At 38.4% G+C, this 23217-nt stretch overlaps 1 protein-coding gene across 1 annotated transcript in view; it reads left to right on the top strand.

Annotated features, from left to right (window-relative positions):
• The window catches only part of LOC112042795 (uncharacterized), a 43198-nt gene extending 21416 nt beyond the window's left edge, over positions 1-21782 (top strand). Inside the window, exons 25-50 of the mRNA XM_052882855.1 lie at positions 48-211; positions 3714-3798; positions 4528-4640; positions 4917-4983; positions 6010-6102; positions 6303-6404; positions 7129-7278; positions 7719-7855; positions 8347-8538; positions 9556-9660; positions 10003-10220; positions 10540-10639; positions 11099-11172; positions 11473-11671; positions 12310-12413; positions 13014-13167; positions 13705-13760; positions 14071-14227; positions 15091-15217; positions 16111-16220; positions 16852-17013; positions 17430-17528; positions 18271-18361; positions 18938-19038; positions 19623-19700; positions 21473-21782. Of these exons, the coding sequence (XP_052738815.1) occupies positions 48-211; positions 3714-3798; positions 4528-4640; positions 4917-4983; positions 6010-6102; positions 6303-6404; positions 7129-7278; positions 7719-7855; positions 8347-8538; positions 9556-9660; positions 10003-10220; positions 10540-10639; positions 11099-11172; positions 11473-11671; positions 12310-12413; positions 13014-13167; positions 13705-13760; positions 14071-14227; positions 15091-15217; positions 16111-16220; positions 16852-17013; positions 17430-17528; positions 18271-18361; positions 18938-19038; positions 19623-19700; positions 21473-21556 (3122 nt within the window). The 3' untranslated portion in view covers positions 21557-21782. The remainder of the gene's footprint in view (positions 1-47; positions 212-3713; positions 3799-4527; positions 4641-4916; positions 4984-6009; positions 6103-6302; positions 6405-7128; positions 7279-7718; positions 7856-8346; positions 8539-9555; positions 9661-10002; positions 10221-10539; positions 10640-11098; positions 11173-11472; positions 11672-12309; positions 12414-13013; positions 13168-13704; positions 13761-14070; positions 14228-15090; positions 15218-16110; positions 16221-16851; positions 17014-17429; positions 17529-18270; positions 18362-18937; positions 19039-19622; positions 19701-21472) is intronic.
• Positions 21783-23217: the final 1435 nt, after the last annotated feature.

Genomic DNA, 23217 nt, shown 5'->3' with positions numbered 1-23217 from the left:
ACACTTTAATCACATACCTAATAAGTCTTCGAAATATAATTAAACAGATGCCGGAGTAGATTACTACCTCAATCATGTAAAGAAGACGGGACGCAAAACAATTGAGCCCGAAGATTTGACTGAAAAGTTTGAAATGGGGGCAAACACATTTTCTATTGAACTTGAGGAACCTATTCGTTTGCCATTGAGACTTCCTGATGAACCAGCTGGGGTAAGTGAGATTGTGCGACGATATCCTTTCAAATTATAATGATTTAACTGAAAATCCTACTAATATTATAAACACGAAAGTTTGTATGGATTTTTGCATGTATATTTGGATGTTTGTTACTCTTTAACGCCGCTACTACTTATTTATTTATTTATTTATTTGTAACTAACAGCGTTTTAACAAAATATGTACAAAAAAATATAAAATAAACAATAATAAGGCCACATACAGTTACAAAGAAAGTTGGTTGCAATATTAAGTAGGTATAACAAGTGAAAATGAAAAATAATTTTTAAAAGAAATGATTGTGAATAGAAAAATATTATTAAGTTAATCACATATAAGAAAACACATATAGTACAAAATTTATTTAAAAAATTATTTAAAAATTCGCAAGTTGAATGTAAGTGTATGAGCGTAAGAGTGTGTGTGTAAGTCGATGTGTGCGTGTGTGTGCGTGTGTCTAAGAGCATGAGAAAGAGAATAGACGTGTGTGTAGGTGTGAGAATTGGTGCATAAATCAGTTAAGTTTATTGAGTTTGGTATGTGTTTTTCTGATAGCGTTTGTTCATTGAGGTGTTATTGTCTTCGGTGTAAAGTGATAATTTCTTTTTTTAACTGTGATTTAGATAAATAAAAAAGATCTAAATGGGAGTAAATCTTATTATATTTTCGAGATAGTCGTACCAAAATTGCGTTTTGGCCATAGTTGGAGTTAGATTTAGGTGCAATTAGTAAGCGAGTGTGCCGGGGCCTAAACGACGAAGCATTTAACGAGAGAGCTGACAGTAAGCTAGGACAGTCAATACGGCCAGTCAAGATAGCTTGCAACAGAAGAATGTCACTCTGATTTCTTCTTTGCTCCAGAGTGTCTATTTTATAGTGCGCACAAGCTTCTTCATAATTGTTAAATCGCCTGTAGTCTTTGAAGGCTAGATATCTGAGAAATTGTCTTTGAACTGACTCCAGCCTTTGAGAGTGTATAATATAATACGGAGACCAAATATTACACGAATATTCAAGAAGACTTCTAACGTAGGCAAAGTACAATGTTTTTATGCATTCTATGTTATCGAAACTACGAGTGACGCGTTTGATAAATCCTAGTTGTTTGTAGGCTTTATCTGCTACAACGTCGATATGTTTATTCATGGATAGTTTGTTATCAATTAGTATACCTAGATCTTTAACTGAACTTCCATTGGATATAATGATATCGTTAATTTTATAATCGAAATTAAGAGTATTTTTCTTACGAGTCAGCGTTATGTGATGACATTTTTTACTATTGACAATTATTCTATTCCTAACATAGTAATCAGTCAAAGCATTCAGGTCTTCTTGTAGTTTTAAACAATCATCAAGAGAGCGTATTTTAAGGAATACTTTTTTGTCATCAGCAAACATTAAAAACTTGGAGTACCTAAAACAACTGCCAATATCAAAGAGGTATGCATTGTACAAGAGTGGCCCTAGGATTGATCCCTGAGGTACCCCAGAAGGAATACTAACAAAGTCACTTCTCGCACTTCCCATTACTACAGCTTGCATTCGATTTTTAATATACGAAGTTACCCATCGCAGCAAATTACCGTTTATTCCCAGGACGCTAAGTTTATGTATTAGGATTACGTGATCTACACGGTCGAATGCTTTTTCGAAGTCCGTGTAGATCACATCCACCTGACATCTCTCATCCATACTCCGCAACACATAGTCAGTGAAAACAGCTAAGTTAGTGACCGTTGAACGGTTCTTCATAAAGCCATGTTGTTCGGGAGGGATAGATCTTGTTATTATCGGGCTGATGTGTGCAAATACAGCTGTTTCAAATAGTTTGCTCATAGCATTTAGTATGGAGATAGGTCGGTAATTTTCTATTTGAGTTTTGGACCCACTTTTGTGTATAGGTGTATTAAAGCCTCCTTCCAGACATCGGGGAAAGTGCAAAATCGGTTCAGAGAAAGATCAAAGATAATGGAGAGAGGTTTGGCCAAGTACGAAGCGCACTTGTTTAGGAAAATTGGTGGAATACCATCACTACCAGCCCCTTTATTGACCTTTAGGGTTCTAAGTAATATTAGAACGTCGTCTTCACCAATAGTTATTTTGCATGTGGGTTCTTTGTGAGCAGTATTTGTCAGGTTTGCAGTGTCATAATAACTAGCAGGCTTAACAAACACACTTTCAAAGTACGTGCTGAAACCATAACTGGAAGAGGTTTCACCTGTAAATTTTGTGCTACCTAAAGTTAGTTCAGTGGGGTACCCGCTTTTACTGCTTTTTAAGGACTTGGTGTAAGAGAAGAGAAACTTAGGGTCTAGTAACTACTGAAGCTATTTGGCTGAAATTTGGAATAGACATAGATTTTATTCTGGATTAACACATAGGCTACTTTTTATCCCGAAAAAATCATGGTTTCCCAAGATTTGTGAAAATGATGATTTTGATGATGTGAATGTTTGTTACTCTTTCACGTCTCGAATACTGAACCGAATTACTTGAAATTTGGTATTGAGATATATTATAGCCTGGATTAACACATAGGCTACTTTTTATCCCGGAAAAATCCAAGGTTCCCGAGGGATTTGTGAAAAACTAAATCCCACGCGGACGAAGTCGCGGGCGTCCGCTAGTACTATATACAGGGTGCTCGTAAGTATTTTCCATAACTTCAAGGTTTCAAGGTGCCGAACTGCATAACTAATTCTTTTTTTAACAATAAAACTTTTTGTGTTTTTATGCAAAGTAATTCAAATAATTCCGACTATCCATGTAACACACGCATTTATCTATCCTTGCATTTAAAAAAAACGTAATAGTAGTGGTAAGACTGTCGATATCGACGAGATATTGCAACTGGAACTCCGCACTTTACTAGTAAGCTACTTCATGATATTTATCAATGAATAAGTTAGGTTATGTCTTATTATAAGGATGCGATATAGTAAACACAATTTAAAATCTATTAACAAAAGAAATATTTTTTACTACGACAAATATTCATTTTAGAAAACAATATTATGTTCCTTAGACTTTTTTAATTAATTCTTCCTTAAAGAACCCTAGAGTTTTGGAAAATACTCCCTAGAAATGCATAGTACCCTGTATATTCTGCTCACTATTGTGTAGAGTACGAGTCTGCTCACAGAATGAGCCCTCTCATTCTGTTAGGCTTCCACCTCACTGGTCCAATACAGATTGCCAGACATTCCACAGATAAATAAGGAAATTCTCAAGTGCATACTTGAGAGGTTTCGTCACGATGTTTTTCCTGCACTGTTTAAGACACGTGATATTTTTAATTTTTTTAAATGCTTAACTGACAAGCTGGAGGTTTGAAAATGCGCCCTAAAAATCGAAGGCAGACGTCATATCCACTGGGTTATCACGGTTCATTTATCTTTACTTTAATTTTCTTACTCATAAATCTTCGATAATATATTTATTACTTAATGAATTAAAGAAACTTGAACAATGAGAGTATTCAATGTTATTGTAGGAAGGTGGAGAAGAAGAAGAAGCTGGCGATAAAGATGAATTTGGAGAAGAGATTGAAGAAGAGGAGAAGGAGCCACCCATGAAACGTAAACAAATTTTTGTTACGAGTAGTAAACAGGCTGTAAGGAGGCAGTCATAGATTATAAGTAGCAATGATTTTTTTAATCAATGACAAGTCTGCTATCTCACCTGATGCTAAGTGACGATGCAGTCTAAGATGGAAGTGAGCTTACTTAGAAAAGGTTCAAGTTTATTCTACACATACCTCAGACGGCTTCCACGCGGCATCGTACCGGAACGCTAAATTGCATAGCGGTACTTTGACGGTAGGGTGGTAACAAGCCACGGCCGATGCCTATCATAAGACCAGCTGGCCTATTTCCCATTTTGGTCTTTATTATCAACATATTAAAATAAACAACAAATCAAATGTCCTCTACATACTATGATAATGTCATCCGGTGCTTACTTGTGGTTATCATATAGTACATACTTAGATGACATTCTGTCAATTGATGTTGTTTGTTATAATATGTTGATAATAAATACCAAAATAGTGAATAGGCCAGCAGACCTCAGTTAATTTAGGAAATCCTAAACTGTTCCGAACCGGGAATCGTACCCAGAACCTCTCTGTTGAGATCCACAAGACTGCGTGCACGAGAGGTCGTCAAAAAGGTTATTCATTTGAATCATGACAGAATGATTATTCATCTGTTAAAGGCAGAACTCCTAACATTACACCTATAACTTTCTTTGAACAAAAGTCAACGTATATTGTTAATTATTGCATCAAATTTCAAATCATTTGACAGAAATCAAGGATGCTCTGTTCAAAATGTGGTACGATCAGTTGAAGCCTACTTCTATATCATTGCTTGTGGGTGACTATCATCAGATGGGAGTTTGGATGTCGGCTGGTGGAAAGGTAAATTTTATCGAATACTACCTGACCTCGCGCGGTCTCACCCGCGTGGTTCCCATTCCCGTAGTAATACGGAGATAATATGTAACCTATAGCCATCCTTGATAAATGGGCTATCTAACACTGAATGAATTTTTCAAATCGGACCAGTAGATCCTGAGATTAGCGCGTTCAAGCAAACAAACAAGCAAACTTTATATTATTCTATATATAGTATTTTTATATTTTTGACATACATAGAAATTTGGTCGCAAATATATATTTTGTTGGTATGTTTAGGTGGTTGCTTTCGATCCAGCACCTACAGTGTACAAAGGAATGCTAACATCACAAAGAATTAAAAAAGGTCAGACTTTTTATATAATTCAAATTGCGGACAATACTACCAAGTCAACCCTTACCCATCTACCTGCGGTCTCAGAGACTACAACGAATTAAAAAAAAAAAAATTCGAAGATTACGAGTCGTTTGGCGGAGACCGTCTGTCTACCTTTTCTACACATTAAACTGCTATGCGCTTTCACTCAGGGATAATGTGCTGTGGATAATAGTACAGTAATATGCTGAGGGCGGTACTGGGGCGGCTGCGTCATTGTATTGCTTCGGCAATGTTTGCAGAGGCACTGCTGGATGATTATTATGCCATCATATGAAAGCGTGTGGCATTAATGGTCTCCGAACTTGTGCGCAGCTCCAACGCCCTCCTCAGTACGTGGGCGTACAGATTAGACAACCGTCTCAGGAGGGCTTGGAGGCTTGCGTTGCATGTGCACCTGCAGTAGAAGGAGCACTTACCTATATATTGAGTTTGTTAATTAACTAACCCATTAGGTTAAGTTTTAACACACTTTCATGTACTAATAACGCTTAAATGTTAAGAACGGCGGCGCCACATCGCTAAAATTACACCGTATCAGCGGGCACACGAGCGGTGCGGCGCCGCACCGTTATGTCGAAGCGATGCCGTAGCAGCGTTGGACAGTCTGTTAATAAAGTAATGTTGTGACGCATAAACAGCTGAGCGGTGCCGCTCCGACGTCGCAACGCATTCACCCCTCCCCTCCTCGTCTCGGTGGTTGCAAGTTCGGTGCGGCGCCGGAGCGCATCGTGTGACATGCCACAGATATTTGTATGAAAGACGACGGTGCGACACCTCTCCGGGAGGCGCCGCAACGCCGACGCAACGCATCGTGTGCCCCCGCTCTAACACACTATGGAATATTTTATTTTCTGAAAAGAAAAATATATATAGTACGTGCACGGTTTCAGACAGTAAAATTGTTTCGCCAACGTTCTACATGTCCGCAGGTAGATGGTTACGGAACTGAAAAATAAGGTAGGTAGTTAAGGGTTAATCTAAGATTTGCTTTAGGTGACGAGATCCGTCTACAACGTTTAAAGGATGAGATGTCTGGTGAAGGTGGTGGCGGGGACGAAGAAGAAGGTGATGAAGAAGCTGGCGCTGGTAAGTAACTCTGGACTGTAAAGGCCAAAAGTTATTGCGTTGCGCTGCTATTGGTTGACATTTGTCTATTTATCTATACGACATACGTCATCTGGTGGCATGTAACTGTAAGGTATATTAAACTTCTTTAGGTATAAATATTTTGCGGATTTTCTAAGAAAATACTTTTTTGCGGGTTTATAATTGCAATATGTTTGCAGAGGGTGAAGAACAACCTGAACCGGAGCCCGAATTTGTGCCACCGGATTCGTGCCCCGCTTTGATTGTTGCCGCCAGTCCGGGAGAATTTATTGATAAATTAAGTAAGTTACCTATTGGTTTACTCGTAATCTAACAAAAGTATACTTAATCCACTCCCATGTAATAAAAGTTGTAATATAACCATAATAGGGATGATGGCAGTTTTTTTTTAAATTGTATACAAGTTAGGAATATGCTAATAGTAAAGAAATTTTGTAAAAGTAGCAGGATATCTGCGATCATTACTCTCGGAGCTACAGGTATATACGCCCTACGACTACGCTCCATACATAATGGCACGAATTAATGACGTCGTTGATCATAAACATCGTTATACCTATTTGTATGGGTGTATAATTAAAATCAACTATAAATATCTTTGTTACTATATGTTTATAGTTCATGTATTGAAAAATGTCTCGTATATAAGAAACGTACGTGTACCTACGTAATGTAAGAAAGCTAAAAATGTATGAATTATCAACTAATTACGTTAAAAGATTTTTAGTATATTTAAAAATTTTATAATTTTATTTATTTTGCAAACCTCCAAACAATCTTTGTTTTTTTACTTAAGTTGATAATGACCTTATCCTGTTCTCCTGTTCTATAAAATATATCTCCAGTTTTTAGAACCCTTAGCAACTGTTTCAGAATATATTTTCTACTTACATATAATGTATATTTTATCTACTTACAGATTTAAAAAATAAAGCGAATTGAAACCTCAGTCTATCTATAAATTCTGACTAAATCTTTTCAATTATACTGTTACATTGTGTTCAGCTCTACAAGGTCCATTGGACAGGAAGCAGTGTCTTGCCCCGTACAAACTGTATCCGGTGAAAATCATCAACGAACTTACTTCTGTGTTAAAAGAGCGAAAACCTGGAGCTCGCAAGGGTGATAATGAAGAGGGTGAAGGTGAAGAAGAAGGTATGAATATCTAATATGCAAAATTCTCGTGTCACGATGTTTTGGCCAACCCTAAGATTAAGAGACGTGATAGTCCAGTAGATACTTGATAGCCAAGTAGAGACCTCTTGCCTTCGATTGGGAGAGCGTAGGCTCGAATCCGGTTCGAAGCATGCACCTCCAACTTTTCAGATATGTGCATTATAAGAAATTAAATATCTCTTGTCTCAAACGGTGAAGGAAATATATCGCAGGCTAGGGGTAGGGTAGAGGTAAGGTAGGGGTAGTATTGGGTAGGTGTTGACTGGGAGTAGTATAGGATATTCGTAGGGAATGATCAAAGGGAAGCTTGACCGGGTCCGCTAGTATAATATGCATTATATAATGTATTTTTTCTAGCTTCTGTTTATAATTAATTTGTATTCTGGTTTTGAAACAAATTTCTTTTTAAGGTGATGGAGATACACTTATTGATCCGTTGGATGATGTCGCCATCGGCAAGTATTTTACGAGGTTGAGTCGAGCGGTGGCATCAGTGCGCGGGCGGGTGGCGCAGAATGAAAACTATTTCCTTGATCAACCAAATAGAGATAATCAGGTACTTACGCGGTTATAACCGGTATGCTTAGCACGCGACCAATTACATATCTCGTGAAAGGAAATAGACAAAATGTCAACCAGTAGCGGCGGAGTAGTCATCGTGCCATTTCTTTCGACCCAACGCAAATAAAGAGGTATTTACGGTTGCACTACTGTTGGTTGACATGTTGTTTATTTATTTCTCTTCACGAGATGTACATTGTGGTATAGATTTTAGAAACCTATAGAACTTTGTAATTAACACTGTTATAAAATTTGTCGGAACATAAAGAACGCTGTAACTAACATTGTTATACAATTCAAATACATTATTTTATTTTATTAATAAAATTTAAATTATTAAACATTATTAATATGTAACTTTATAGAATTTGCATGCCAAATAGGCAAAATAACATTTATCATTTGCATTATAAAACCCATCACCGGTGTACACGAGTATCTACAGATGTATCTGCAAATAAATTCATTGTTTTTTTTTGTCCTTAGGATGCAGCTAATGCAGCAATGGGCATAATAGTAGACCACATAGAGCCACACATCCACTGGAAGCCGAATCTCATAGACGCTATATTGAAGTACGGTGATCGACTGTACACCATGTCTCTGCCCAGAGCCGATGCTCCACCTAGACTTACTCCGTCTGAGATTGAACCGGAGTTTCATGTTACGAGTTTCAATGTAAGCAGTTTATAGTGAGCTTACATAGAGTGCTAGGCTGCCAGTCCACCGAAGCGGAGCGAGGCAGCGTAGCCGAGAAACGCAAAATATTAACCAATAGGATTGCATAAAATCTTTGCTCCTCTTAAGTGGACAGGGACTTGCGGGTTACTTTAAAAATCATATAAAACTGGTAAGTGGAGTGGGAAATCACGTGCGGGGAAGCGGAGCGGGGAAGTTTCTTCGGAAAGTCACTTTGCTCCGCAGCCTCGCTCCGCTCCTGTGGACAGACACAGCACGCAACTCCGCTCCGCATTAGTCCGTTTCTACGCTACGCTCCTTCGCTCCGCTTTGGTGGACAGGCAGTCTTATACTCCGCGCCACGAAACAAGTCCCCTAGACGCGGCGGTAATGTCTTAATGGCCCTCATTGTCATTTGGCAATGGCAGTCTTATTGTCATTTGTGTAAGGCGCTGTCAATTTTAGTCCAGGTTTTAGCCGCGGGACTTCGTTTGTGGCGTGAAGTCTAGTAGCGTATTATTCTAACCTCTAAATTCTTCTTTTCCATCTAAAGTTATATTATAAAAAAAACTTAATTTTATGTTTGTTGTCACTCAACTGAAAACTACTCAATTGATTTTGAAAAATCTGATCACTAGAAATATCTCCGAGTAAGGTTATTATAGACTAAGAACCCCAGACCTTTGTAATTTTATAAAAGCTGAAATTGGTCAGCTCGTGCTTATACTGTAAGTAAGTAATGTAGCCAATTATGGGGTTTGGACCGTGGTGGCTTTGGGAGGTAGCAGCTTTTAAGGATCCAGACCCTCAACCGTCAAAATATAAAGTGTAATTTTTTCACGTTTTCGGCATAAATTATAAGAAATTTTTCTAGTCACTTAGCTTCGAGACGATCTGACGAAATGACGAAGGTCTGGGTCTACGGGCTCTCCGTATATATATATATTATATTTATCATCCCCATATTCCCTCGGTCACATAAATAATGGCAGTTCATGAAAAATTCTAATATTTTAGATAAAATTGGAGATTGATCCGGATGTGGTGCATGGTGATATCAAAGCTGGCAATAGCGGAGCTGTGCTGAACCTGCGCAGGGGCATTCTGAAGTTTTTTGAAACAGTAAGTATACTTAGTAAGTCCTGAATAAAAAAAAATGTTGACTGTAACGTAGATTTTCACGTGTGAACGTCATAAGAAAACATTGGTGAGCTGTGAGACACATCCTTCACAAAAGGAACGCTTAGGCCGGTTCCACACTATCGCAACGTCGATGCGTAACGTTTTGTGCGAGTTTACTGGACATCGAAAACAATAGGATTTGCTCGGAGTGTTATATGAATATGTGTTACATTATTTCGGAGATTTCTTAAAGATTGCATCCGACCATAAAGTAGTTATAGTAGTAGTCGTCCGTTTATTTTCTCCAAGGTTCATCTTAAAACTTTACCTAATTTCTTGTAGAACAAATACGGAATCCTGTGCGCAAAAGACTATTGCGTCGGATTGTGGCGGGGGGTCGACGACAACGCTTTTAGTCTCTGGGAGCCCCATGCGGTGGGGCCCACCGGCTGCATTTCCCCAGGAGGGGGCGCCGGGCTCATACTGTTAGCGAGCGCCGACCAAGTCGCTGACACTCTGAAAACCACCATGGATAAATTGGGAAGACCAGGCTCCAACAAGTAATGCAGAACAAACACTTTTGGTAGTAGTAGATAGGTAGGAAAGAGAAACCTGAAATCCCAAAATTAGACAGAAATTGGTAAAGTAGATCTTTAAGTAATCTAAAGTAGACACACTTTGTATGATGATGATAATGATGGTGATGATAAAGATGATGATGATGATGAACGAAAAAGAAAGCAAAATAAGAAGATATATTCTTTATACTTCATCGAAATTATATTACCTCAATTTGCAGTGACATTGAATTAAAGCAAAATTACTATTATTCAGAAAACTTCTTGAACAATAAATTGAAATTGAACAATGTTTATTTAGGTTCTCAATATCATCAGTGAAAGTGTTCTGGGAATTGTCAAAGATTCCCACGACTGTCACCGCACAAGGCGCCGTCCCTGACGAAGGATATGAGTGGAAGGTAAACTGAATGTAACATTTCAGCCAAATCTACTAGTTAAATGAACTTGCATTATTTTAGCCTGCTCAAAATTTAGGAATTGGCAATTCTGTGGCAAACCAAAGTGTAATTATCGTGCCAACATTAATTTTTAAATTGTTATTACTTCTTAGATAACGATGTTTCATATTATGTTGTAAGAATAACATACCTACTTATACAGTTACTTGTTTATTTAAAAGCTCACGAAAACATCAAGTTCGTTTTCTACCCTTTTAAAATCAGCGCTGCTGCAACTTGGTGTTACTTTCTGCTAAGTGGGGGACCTATATTGATTGATCTCTCTTCTTCCTTATTTCTACTACTAGCATACTAAGCGCTACTAGTTTTGATTTTTATTTGTGGGAATATAAATCAAAAAATAAATAATGTGATGAAATAATATTTTATTACAATATAATATAGAAATTATATCCATAGGTATTGACTGCGTTTGTGGAAACTGCTCGCGGTCGAACTATTCTTCGAGGATCGCGCCCTCCTGATTTAGTCAAGTGAGACATTGTATTAAATAAAGTAGATTGAATGCAAGAATAGATTCAGTTCGATTTTTGTAATTAGCTTGTAACAAAAAGCCCGTGATAACTAGACCTCCGCCTTTATTAACCTTTAAGACGCTTTTTTCGAGCAGTGTTGCATTTTTATTTAAATTCATACTATATTTGAACCCTTATTTGACGTCCGTTAAAAAAAGCTCGTGTGAATGGGAGCTAACATTACGTGTTAGCTCCCATTCACACGAGAGCTTGTCGTCCCTAAACCACCTTCTCAGACAATTTTTTTTTTTAATTTAGATTCACCCGCGACGCCCTCCTGCAGTCGTCGTGCGGTGCGATAGTTAGCGCGTGCATGTCGCACGTCCGAAGGCCTCACCTGTGGACTCGGAACACTGTCGATGAAGTCATGGCCGTCGCCTGCCAGCTGTTCGCCAAGTCGCTGAACTGTTTGGGCTACGAGTTCAGGCCTGGAGAAGATGTGCTACTGCCCCTTCAGGTGATATTCGTTATCATCAACAGCCTATTTTAATGTACTATAGGCTCGACAATGGTGCAGTGAGGTTATTCACCGCCTATAAGGCCAATAAGTAAAGAGAAAGGCAGGCTATAGACGTGCAATTTTTATTGAAACCTAATCTTTCAGTATCGTGTGGTGGTACAGAATCCGCAGAATAAGACCCGCATAGAGCCTGGTTTTTGTCTGTTTAAGTGTCTAAAAGATTTATTTTTACATTGGAATATGAGTCTTTGATCAACCCTATAGTATAGGTACTAAATTCCATTATACCTACATTAGAGAGCCGTGATAGACCAGCGGATATGACTTCTGCCTCCGATTTCGGAGGGTGTGGGTTCAAATCCGGTTCGGGGCATGCACCTCCAATTTTTCAGTTGTGTGCACTTTAAGAAATTAAATATCACGTGTCTCAAACGGTGAAGGAAAACATCGTGAGGAAACCTGCATACGAGAGAATTTTCTTAATTCTCTGCGTGTGTGAAGTCTGCCAATCCGCATTGGGCCAGCGTGGTGGACTATTGGCCTAAGCCCTCTCATTCTGAGAGGAAACTCTAGCTCAGCAGTGTCGTTATGGGGTTGATAGTTAAATAGATGGGTTATGGTTTGGTTTATTGCAGGTTTTAAAACGATTTGTTTTGGGCGTCAACTACGTTCGGTACGATCTGCAGCATGTTTTCTCTGGTAAACTGGAACAGAAGACGCCTACTGAGATGACTGTCAGGTACAAATATAGGGAAAATAATTGTGATAAGTATTGCATATTCTGAAAACTTGTTTACTTTGATACAGTACTAGCGAGGCCGGAAGTTAAATTATTCACGGTCAAATAATTGGGAAATTCCTTTCAACATAATGATTATTTTAAATGGACGTAGCATTTTTGACCAAATCAACCCGTTTGTTGGTATTTACGTTTAATCTAAGATTTAATGAATGGTGATGATTTTTTTTTTTATTGCACGTTTACAGTACTGTAACAGACTGTACGTCATATGAGATCTCATCAACATTTTCAGCCGTTAAACGTCCACAAGTGGACATAGTATAGGCTTCCATACACCACGGTCTTTACCCTGCAACCAGCATTGTGTCCATAGGCGTATAAAGCGGGTGGGCCGGGCCCACCCTAGCATAGTCTAGTGCCCACCCTAGGATACTGGGCTACAGATTTAAAATTCTATTTAATCTATCTATTCTATTCTGTCTTCAAGAGTTACGAGGTCCATCGACCTCGTAACTCTTGAAGACACTAGACGTACGAGGTCAATTGACCTCGTACCGCAGCGAACGTGTTAATATGGAAATGTTATGTGTTCACTAGATGTGCATTAGAGCGTTTCTTCGAGAGCCACACCCACGGCATCCTGTGGTCTATTCCCCACGCGGTGGCAGTGTGGCGCGTGGCGGGCGCTCCCTCCTACTACATGATGGAGCCCCACGCGTGTGGACCCACGGGACTTAGGATCGATGCCCAGGTAGGGTAATTTTACCCGACTGCTAATTTTTATGTTGTGTGTAAATTATTCTTTATTAACTCATGGTCATGTCATCCAAAACACTAAATTGATTTGCGTAATAAAGATATAATTAGATACGTCTTGATAAATTAAATGTTCATAGGTAGGTAATATTTTAAAAAAAACTAACGCGACCACTGAAAAATTGTTTTTTTTAATACTACAATATGGGTATCAAATGAAAGGGAGGGAAAATATTGAGGATATTAAAATTGTATAATATTATGAAAATATAAAAAAAATACATTGAAATAATATTTATGAGGATAACTTAAAATAATAACATTATTTATTTCTTTAGCTATACTTATTAAGTGTTTAATTCAACTAAATAATTTGTTTTTTAAAGAATATTTGCCATATATTTTATAATATGACCAATATTCCTATTCCCCTCCAACTAGTCGGGAGAGACTGTATTAGGATTGTTGATCTATTGAAGCTTCAAATTAAAAAAAAACCATTACATTCAACGTTTTGTATATTTCGTTATAGGACGATGGAGCTGCGTGTGTTTTAACATTTACTTCGCCAAAACTGATGGCGTTTGCGTAAGTTAATATATTTATTTATCTTCTAAAATCATGCTATAGACAGAGAGAGATAAAGAAGGATTCAAAACTCACACTGTCGAGTTATAAAAACATCGAAGTATTAAAGCGCTACTGTAGCTTGGCAGCTTCGTTCGTAACACTCCCGATGGACCACGCGGGCCGCGGGGCGTGTAGCGATGAATGAAAACCCACGACGCGCATTCTTTCCCCCCGTCGCCCGCATGTTATGGGAGTGTCATCAACGAACTTGCCAAGCTTTAACTACCATCTTGAGTGTTGACTGGTTTGTTGTTACGTTGAATTTCAGTTATCTGCAAAACGTGCCAGTGACAGAAAGACCGAAGCACGACTTCCAACTGTACGCGATGGCTGTGACCATTCAACCAATCAAAAAACTGGGTGGCGTCGATCCGCCCTTGGTCCGGGCGCCGCCTGGGGTGACGCTTGTTCCAGCTACTAGTAAAGTAAGTCACAAAACTAAAGTCTTCGGCACTTATATTGTAAAGAGGAAGCATTTCGCTGTTTTTTTTGCATTGGAAAACAAACAATTAAAGTACTGGAGCGATTTGATAAAATATTTCTCCAATAAGCTACATTATTAGGATGTAGCATAGACTGGCTACGAAATATAAGGGAGTGGACTGGCTTAAAGACAGTTGAAGAACTTTTCCGCCTAGCCATGGACAAGGAAAAGTTTAGAAAGCTGACCAGTATTGGAGGGGCACACTAAGAAGATGATAGGCTACATTTTATACCCGTATTATCATGGGTACGGGAACTGAGTAGGTGAAACCGCGGGGTTCTGCTGTTTTTCTTTACAAGTTAGCACTTGTTTACAATCTCACCTGATGGTAAGTGATGATGCTATCTAAGATGGAAGCTGGCTAACTTATTAACAGTAGTATGAAAATCCACACGACGGTTCTACACGACATCGTACCGGAACGCTAAATCGCTTGGCACGTCTTTGTCGGTAGAATGGTACCTAGCCACGGCTGAAGGCTCCCATCAGCCAGACCTGGACCAATTAAGAAAACCTCAATCGGCCCAGCCGGGGTTCGAACCCAGGACCTCAGTCTTGTAAATCCACCGCGCATACCACTGCGCCACGGAACCTGTCAAAAATGACTGCATGAGTAGTATAATCTTGTACCACTTCCAAGTAAGCGCGCTTCGATTTTAAACTACATATTTAGTTAACATCAAGTGTTATCAGTACGCAGTCGTGAACTATCTTGATGTTGAATAAATTAAAAAAAAATAGTATTATCTGGTCTGGAAGTTATAGAACTGACAGTTTCTAATATTTCTCAACTATACCTACCAGGTAAACATAGAAGGTAAGAAACGTCGCGCCGACGAGAAGGACAGGAAACATCCTCCCGGCAGCGCAACTTGCATAGACGCGCAGAGAGCTTCCGAGAAGAAGGACAAAGAAAATGCAAGACTGAAAGGTGAGCGGATTCAATTCGAGTATAGTCCCCGGCAAGTAAGTTGAACCAAAATGGCGCAGGTACAATTAAAAAGAAAAGTGTTAAATGCATTATCAGTGGTTGTTCAGTACATAAAACATGTCGAATTATTGAAAATTTTGTAAGCAATGTATGTTACAATGGTTACTCGATCTTACGTCGCTAACAGTCCAAATCGGAGTTCTGTGTGCCTAGTGGCAGTTATCAATATTTTCATACTGTTACTATCACGTTGACGTAAACACAAATTTGATGAGGGGGTCATCTCCTCCCGAGAGTGTCGGGTGAGGGGGTACGGGCCTCGAGGCTTTGCCTCCTTGCCCGAGTAAGACGCAGGGGAACTTGCTCCCCCGGTGATTTCTTCCAGCCCCTTTCGGGGCTGAGGCATCTTGGCCTATGAGTTGAATTTTTTATTTATTATTGTCCTTCAGCGCGGCGATGTCTTGTCTGGCGCTTGCGTCATTTATATCGTCGTCTCCGCTGCCTCCGGTGCCTACGCCTTCTGAGATGGCCATTTGTAGAAGCTCACGAGGTAGAGGACGCCCATTTGGTGGTCTTTCGCAGTGCGGTGCTATACCATGTAGATGAATGTGCGGTCCGTTATCCGCTCGCGCGAACATGAACACAAATTTATATGGAATTGAAACAGTTGTGCAGTAGTGCCACTAGATGGCGCTGTTTCAATTCCTTAGAAATTCGCATTTATTTACTATGCGTAGTTAAGTTATAGGCCGCGACCCAGATAATGACAAAAAGGCATGCTTTTTCGTGCGAGCGAGATGAACGCCGGCTGTTCATCGATTTATAAGACGTTATGACGTCATAATGTATAAGATAAGTATACTGTGGTATAAGGGTATCTATTTGTCGAGCAGGTCAACGCAACACGAGCGGTTGGCTGGTGCTCAGCGACGGCACGCAGTACCTGTCGGCGCAGCACTCGATGTGCTGCCGGAAGTTCCCCCACGCATCGCGTGGAAACCAGGTGGGGAGATCATTTGAGTTAGAGCGACAATGCACTACACACTATCAGGGAGTACATATTTTATCCGATTCCGAAAGGGCGTAGGTTCGAATTCAGTCCGGGGCATGCATCTCCAAGTTTTCAGTTATGTGCATTTTAAGAAATTAAATATCACGTGTCTCAAAAGGTGAAGGAAAAACATTGCGAGGAAACCTGCGTACCTGAGAGTTTTCTTAATTCTCTACGTTTGTGAAGTCTGCCAATCCGCATTGGGCCAGCGTAGTGGACTATAATGGCCTAACCCCTGTCATTCTGAGAGGAGACTCGTGCTCAGCTGTGAGTGGATATAGGTTGATAATGATGATGATGACATATTTTATGCCCGTATTGTCAAGGGTACCATGAATTGGGACCGTTAGAAACCGCGAGGTTTGTCTAGTGAGTTCTATGGCGGGAGATTTGGCCCCGTGTGACCAAAGTGTCACTCACTTTGGTCAACTAAGGGTCACGTCTCTCTTCATCAAAGAAGTTAATATCCTAATGTAATATTCATCATCATTATCAGCCGTCCACTGATGGACATAGACCTCTTGCATGGGCTTCCAAGCACAGCGGTGACAATGTAATATTGAGATGTTGCAATGTTTTGCAGGCACTTGCCTGTTCTATCATGGCGGTCGCTATGTCGCGGGTAGAGGATGTGTGCCGATGGTGCTCGTCCACCCTCGACCAGATCCTGGAGAGTGGGGACCAACTCTACCAGGACAGCTATTTGCACTTCCGACCGCCGACCCGAATACTGAGTATTGAACAGGTTAGAATCTATTATCTTTATTTAGCTTTCTTCCAGTCCAGATATCACTTTTCTATAGTTTAAACAACTTTTTCACACGGTAAGAATCAGCCATATATTTTAGTTTTAGAAGTGGAAACTTCTTTAGCCCCATTGGGCACTTTTGGATGGGTAAAATATCGTGCGTTCGCGTCACCAACCTGTACCTTTAGCTATGTATGTATGTATTTAGGTATAAAGGATTATTATATAGTAATATCTAGTATTACATAGTATCGTAGGTATTGTAAAATTGAATGGATTTATTGAGAGTAAATGGTGTTAATTGATTTTCGATCTCATGCGAGACGCAACAAAAACAATAATTGTTTGATAGTATCGTTGCGCGCGTTTCGCCAGATATACACCAGCCTTAGTAGTAAGTACGACTGTTTCAGATCCTACGTAAGTTCTACACACCAGGCAACTGCGTGTGTCGTGTTGTGGTGTACGAGCCTAGGCAAAACGGCGTCGTGGATACCGACCTCGATCATCAGGTAAGTGATAGCTATTCATTATATTGTTTTAGTGGAATACCCAATAGATACATATAGAACGACATAAACAAAAATAAAAGTTAATAAAAATGGAACTAACAAACTCGCTGTGTGACAGCTCCATATTTACTGTCATTATCACAAAGATTATAGAACAACTAATTATTATTGATAGTTTTATCAGATTATTAAAATAATAGTGGAAATTCGGATAATTATTACCAAAATAATTACAATAAATAGCATTTACTTTCTTTTAAATTTAATAAATGCACCTTTTTACACATCTTAGCAACCATAACAATGCTCGGGGATAGATAGTAAAGTAAGTATTTTGTAAATATGTGTATTTTTTATTATATGTATATATTCATATTATATAGTAATATTATTTTTAACAGATCATCTTATTTAATGTAAGATCATATTATCTACTTATATAACAAAATATCAATTAATATCAAGTATCAAGGTAGTTGCAGTCCGTAATGGATGACAGAAGACAGGGTTACCCTATGAAGAACGATAAGTGACTACAGCGCCCTCATTTATTTTCTACTCTTTTGGGTCACACTATGTCATACTATACTTTAATTTTTTACCATTTTCGTCTAAGAAAAAACTAATTAAAACTAACTAACTAAAATTTAATGTTATTATTGTTCAGTTTTTAAAATGGCATTTTAGTTGTGTTGATAACTGTTTATGCTGGTAACACTAACATAGTAATTATATCAAACAGATTGCAGAATTCTTTAGTGAAGAGAAATCTGGTGTTTTTATCGCTGGCAAGGCTGGAGAGTTCGCCGTGGCACTGTTCAGAACCCCAAGAGGTAATAGGGTAGTTGACTTATATAAAATTTATTATAAACAATTTTAGGAAATAGTAGTCTGAGACGGATATGTGGCGTCAGGTGGCGCGACTTGTTTTCGTATAGCGTGGGGAGTTAGAGAGGGGTACCGATCGGTTGGCGAGAACGAATTGCGATAAAAAGCGTTCGTCGTGCAGTCACTATGCGGTACAACTTTTGTTGTGTAATCCTTCATTGGTTGGTCGCTTGGGATAGGCGGAGAGAGTTACTTAAGTGGAAAAGGGGAGTGTTAGTTTACTGTCAAGGGCGCCCTTAACCCTACACACAGCGTTCACAAGTGCGTGACTCCACTCACGGTCATTCTCTGGCACTGTAGGGTCTTATTTTGGTTACAAGTTGATTTGTTAATTAAGTTATCCTGACAAAAAAGAGACAAAAATTGTAACTCATAACCTTTGTTCGACATTGCTTTTTTTATTTTTATAATCCACTTCTGAGTAAAACAATATTAATTTTGTGTAGTATTGACGGATTTTTGGTTTTGTCATTATGGTTCAACTTACTTGCCAGGATATATACCTAAGTATAACGTTCCAGGCTATTACGTATTCGACCCAGCGGATCGGGATCGGTACGGTCGCGCGGTGGCGCCACCTTGCCGCGGCCTCGCGCGCGCTTGCTTCTCCGAGTATCCTAACGTGAGTGTACTATAGCTTTTCAACTTCGTTCGTAACACACCCGATGGTCCGCGCGGGCCGGGGGGCGTGTAGTGATGAATGAAAACCCCACAATTGATGCACCTCACTGCCCCGCACGCAACATTTCACGCCCGCGCAGTCTTTCCCCCCGTCGCCCGCATATCATGGGAGTGTCATCAACGAACTTACCAGACTAGCAACGTCGTACGTTTAATTATCACGTTTTATTACGTCAGTAAATTTGAAATCTTCTTTATGTGTATACCTACTAGCCAACGCCCCGCAGTTTCACCCGCGTAGTTCCCGTTCCCTGGAAAATACGGGGATAAAATATAGCCTATGACAGTCACAAATAACGTTCTAGTGATAACATAATTTTCAAAATTGGTACAACACCACAAACTTTACCTCTATGATATTAGTAAAGATAATAAATATTAAACGAAAGGTCACAAATCAAAAAATATCGAAAACCGCTATACATAGGTACAAAGGTAGGTATATTTGTAGGCACATAGATTGTCAAAGACATAAATGTTGCTGCTATATAAATAAACAATAAAAATTACCAAAATTTCTTCCAGATTAAAAGTTTATCGAAGAAGATGGCAGCCAACATTCCTCCTGATGTTAGATACGAGGAACAAGACGATAATACAAAAGTAAGTGCAAATCTATAATTGTAGTATATACATAGAGAATTTCATTCTCATCTGATTAAAAAAATAAATAATTAGGTATAGTAAGCGGCCTATAAGTTTAACTATGCGGAATAAAACATTTTCCGGTGTTAGTAACGTCTGATTGTTACAATATTATGTAATCATAGCAACACGAAAACAACATTTAATCGCGTACAATATTTTCAAATAGGAGTATTTGATGTCTTTAGTTTTTTTATTTTTTTATTTACAAGTTAGCCCTTGACTACAATCTCACCTGATGGTAAGTGATGATGTAGTCTTAGATGGAAGCGGGCTAACTTGTTAGGAGGAGGATGAAAATCCACACCCCTTTCGGTTTCTACACGGCATCGTACCGGAACGCTAAATCGCTTGGCGGTACGTTTTTGCCGATAGGGTGGTAACTAGCCACGGCCGAAGCCTCCCACCAGCCAGACCTGGACCAATTAAGAAAATCTCAATCTGCCCAGCTGGGGATCGAACCCAGGACCTCCGTTTTGTAAATCCACCGCGAATACCACTGCGCCACGGAGGCCGTCAAAACCGGCAAACCGTTTACCGGGCAAACACGGACTAGCACTATAACACTTTTGTTTATAATTGTACCTACACAGATAACTGACATTTTGGTTCAATTTACTTGCCGGGGTATATAGGACATGGGTATTTAAGTTTAATGCTTCTTAAGTATAGATCAGAACGTAAATGTAAAACAGATAGAGAGATACTTATTGTCTAAGTTTGGATACAAATAAGTTAGCTAAAAGATTTCATTCTAAATTTAATAGTAGAACTTCCTGAGATAGTGTATTGGTTATCAGTGTGCCTACTGGGAGTTTTCAATATTTTCATACTTTCGCGTTGACGTAAACGCAAATTTATATGGAATTGAAACAGTTGTGTAGTAGTGCCACTAGATGACGCTGTTTCAATTATTTAGAAATTCGCGTTTACGTTAACGCGATAGTAACAGTATCAAACTGCCACTAGGCCCTCCGTTCTTTTGTTTGAATATATATATGGTATCGTAGGTCTTTCTTTTGATACCCATATACTATTTATTGCTTTTTTGATACCAATATATGGGTATCAAAGTCACTCAAGAAGAAGTAAATAAGCAGTAATTTTTTTGAGAAGAATATTAATGAAGCTTTTTTAAATTGTAAATAGGGATGATGACAGTTTTTTAAATTGTATATAAATTAAGAGTATGCTAATAGTAAAGAAATTTTGTAAAAGTAACAGGATATCTGCGATCATTACTTTCAAAGCTACAGGCATTTAAAGGGTCAGATTTGCGGCGCTGTCACGGATCCCTGAAAAACACCCCATACAAAATGGTACGAATTAATGACGTCGTAGGTAGATAATGATCGTTAGATTTGTACGGGCGTTCAACCAAAATTGCTAATATTTTTGTTATTTGTGCGTTTATGTTTATAGTTCATTTATTAAAAAATGTTACATTTTATGTAAGGAAGCTAAAACTGTATGAATTTTCATCTTATTACGATAAAAGATTTTTAATAGATTTTAAATTTTTATAATCTTATTTATTTTGCAAATATCTAGTCAATCTTTGCTTTCTACATATAAATTAGTTAAAATTGACCTTATTTACCCGAATGTATCATAAAATCAATATATTCAAACCTAGCGCGCTTATAACCTAAAGCGCTCGCTCAAAATAGTCATCGTCAGTCAAAAAAAAAAAATAGTCTTCATCCCCATTACATCAGTTTTTTTTTCAGGTTCGTTTTGAAGAGTCTGCGAAGTTTTTCATATACGGTATGGATGTGACAAGCCTTCGTCGATTGAATCAACATGAACGATAGTTTTATTAAATTTTTTTTTTCGTTACAAGAATACTATGATAATGAAAAGTGATCTTAAAGAAATGAAAATGCTTTATTGTGTCTGTTATTCATTTTGTTGGATGTGGAATTAAAATACGGTTATTATTGCGTCTTACTTGGTAACAATATGTTTTTTCTTTACATATCTTGAGTTATAAATTGGTTGTTTACTGAATTATAGTAATTTTATTAAACCAACGCTTTCTATTTTTAATGATAATAATAATTAATGAGCCGCGATAGCCCAGTGCATATTACCTCTGCCTCCAATTCCGGAAAGTGTAGGTTCAAATCGTGTCCGGGGCAGCATGCACCTCCAAGCATTTTAAGAAATTATAAGAAGTTAAATAGCACGTGTTTCAAACGGTGAAGGAAAAGTATCGTGAAGAAACCTGCCCAGACAATTTTCTTAATTATTTGCGTGTGTGAAGTCTGCCAATCCGCATTGGGCCGGTGTGGTGGACCATTGGCCTAAACCCTCTCATTCTGAGAGTATACTCTAGCTTAGCAGTGAGCCGAATATGGATTGATGATGATGATGATGAATAAATGCAACACTACTCGATAATAAATAAATTAATTTTTTTATTTGTTTAATTAATTCATTTATTTCACACCTTTTTAGTTACGATAGATGGTGAATTTCGGATTTATTTTACGTTGGTTACGTGTTACAAAGTACGATAATGTATACCTTCGTCCAACCGAGATTAAGTAAATATTCAAAAAGATCTACGGAACCCTCAGTGGGCGAATCTGACTCGCACTTGTTCGATTTTTATAATCAATATTTTAGGTGTTTTATAACTTCACTTCATAAACCTCGCACCTTATAGTCATCCTATGATGGCTATGATATACCAATTCCTCATAAAAAGCCCTTGATTTTGATACCCATGTTGCAATAGCAAAAAAAAATTTTTTTTTCACCTCGAGTCTATAGCGTCTCACAATCGACTTGTTGGTTATTTTTTAATTTTACCTATCTAAGAACACTTGAGTTATTAAGACAAATCTAAAGATATCTTAATTACGTAAATCCGTCCAGCGGTTTGGAAGATATGAGGTAATAAAGAATATTACATACATACATACATACATACATACATACATACATACATACATATATACAAGATACGCGCGAAAAACATAACCCTTCTTGCAGTCGGGTAAAAAAACGTCGTGTTTTAAAAACACTGTCGTGTGAACATATACTTGGGAATGTAGTGAGTAGTTAGTTTAGTGTAGTAAGTAGTACTTCCACCACTGATTTGACGCTATTGAAAGACCTCTATAACGAAAATAAAAGATATAACGTAGTATTAAATCTATACTATAATAAAAGAGTAGAAATCGAGTGTCTGTACTTTGACCAAATTTAACTAAAATCAAGTTAGGGCGATTAGAAATGAGCAATAGAATACAAAAATATTTTTTTTAATTTTCTTGTCTGTCTGTCTGTCTGTCCTTCTGTCTGTATGTTCGCGCTATTCTCTGGTTCTACTGAACGGATTCTGATGCAGTTTTCACAAATAGATTAAGCAAAGTTCAGGGCAACATATAGGCTTTGTTTCATTAAGATCGGACAGATAGAAAAAAAGTTATCTTGAAAAAACCGGATTGCTCAAATTGATTCGCAG

The sequence above is a fragment of the Bicyclus anynana genome, chromosome 8 (genome assembly GCF_947172395.1).
Source record: "Bicyclus anynana chromosome 8, ilBicAnyn1.1, whole genome shotgun sequence".
NCBI lineage: Eukaryota > Metazoa > Arthropoda > Insecta > Lepidoptera > Nymphalidae > Bicyclus > Bicyclus anynana.
The sequence above is the reverse complement of the archived record's forward strand: the minus strand, read 5'-3'. Positions and strand labels throughout refer to the sequence as shown.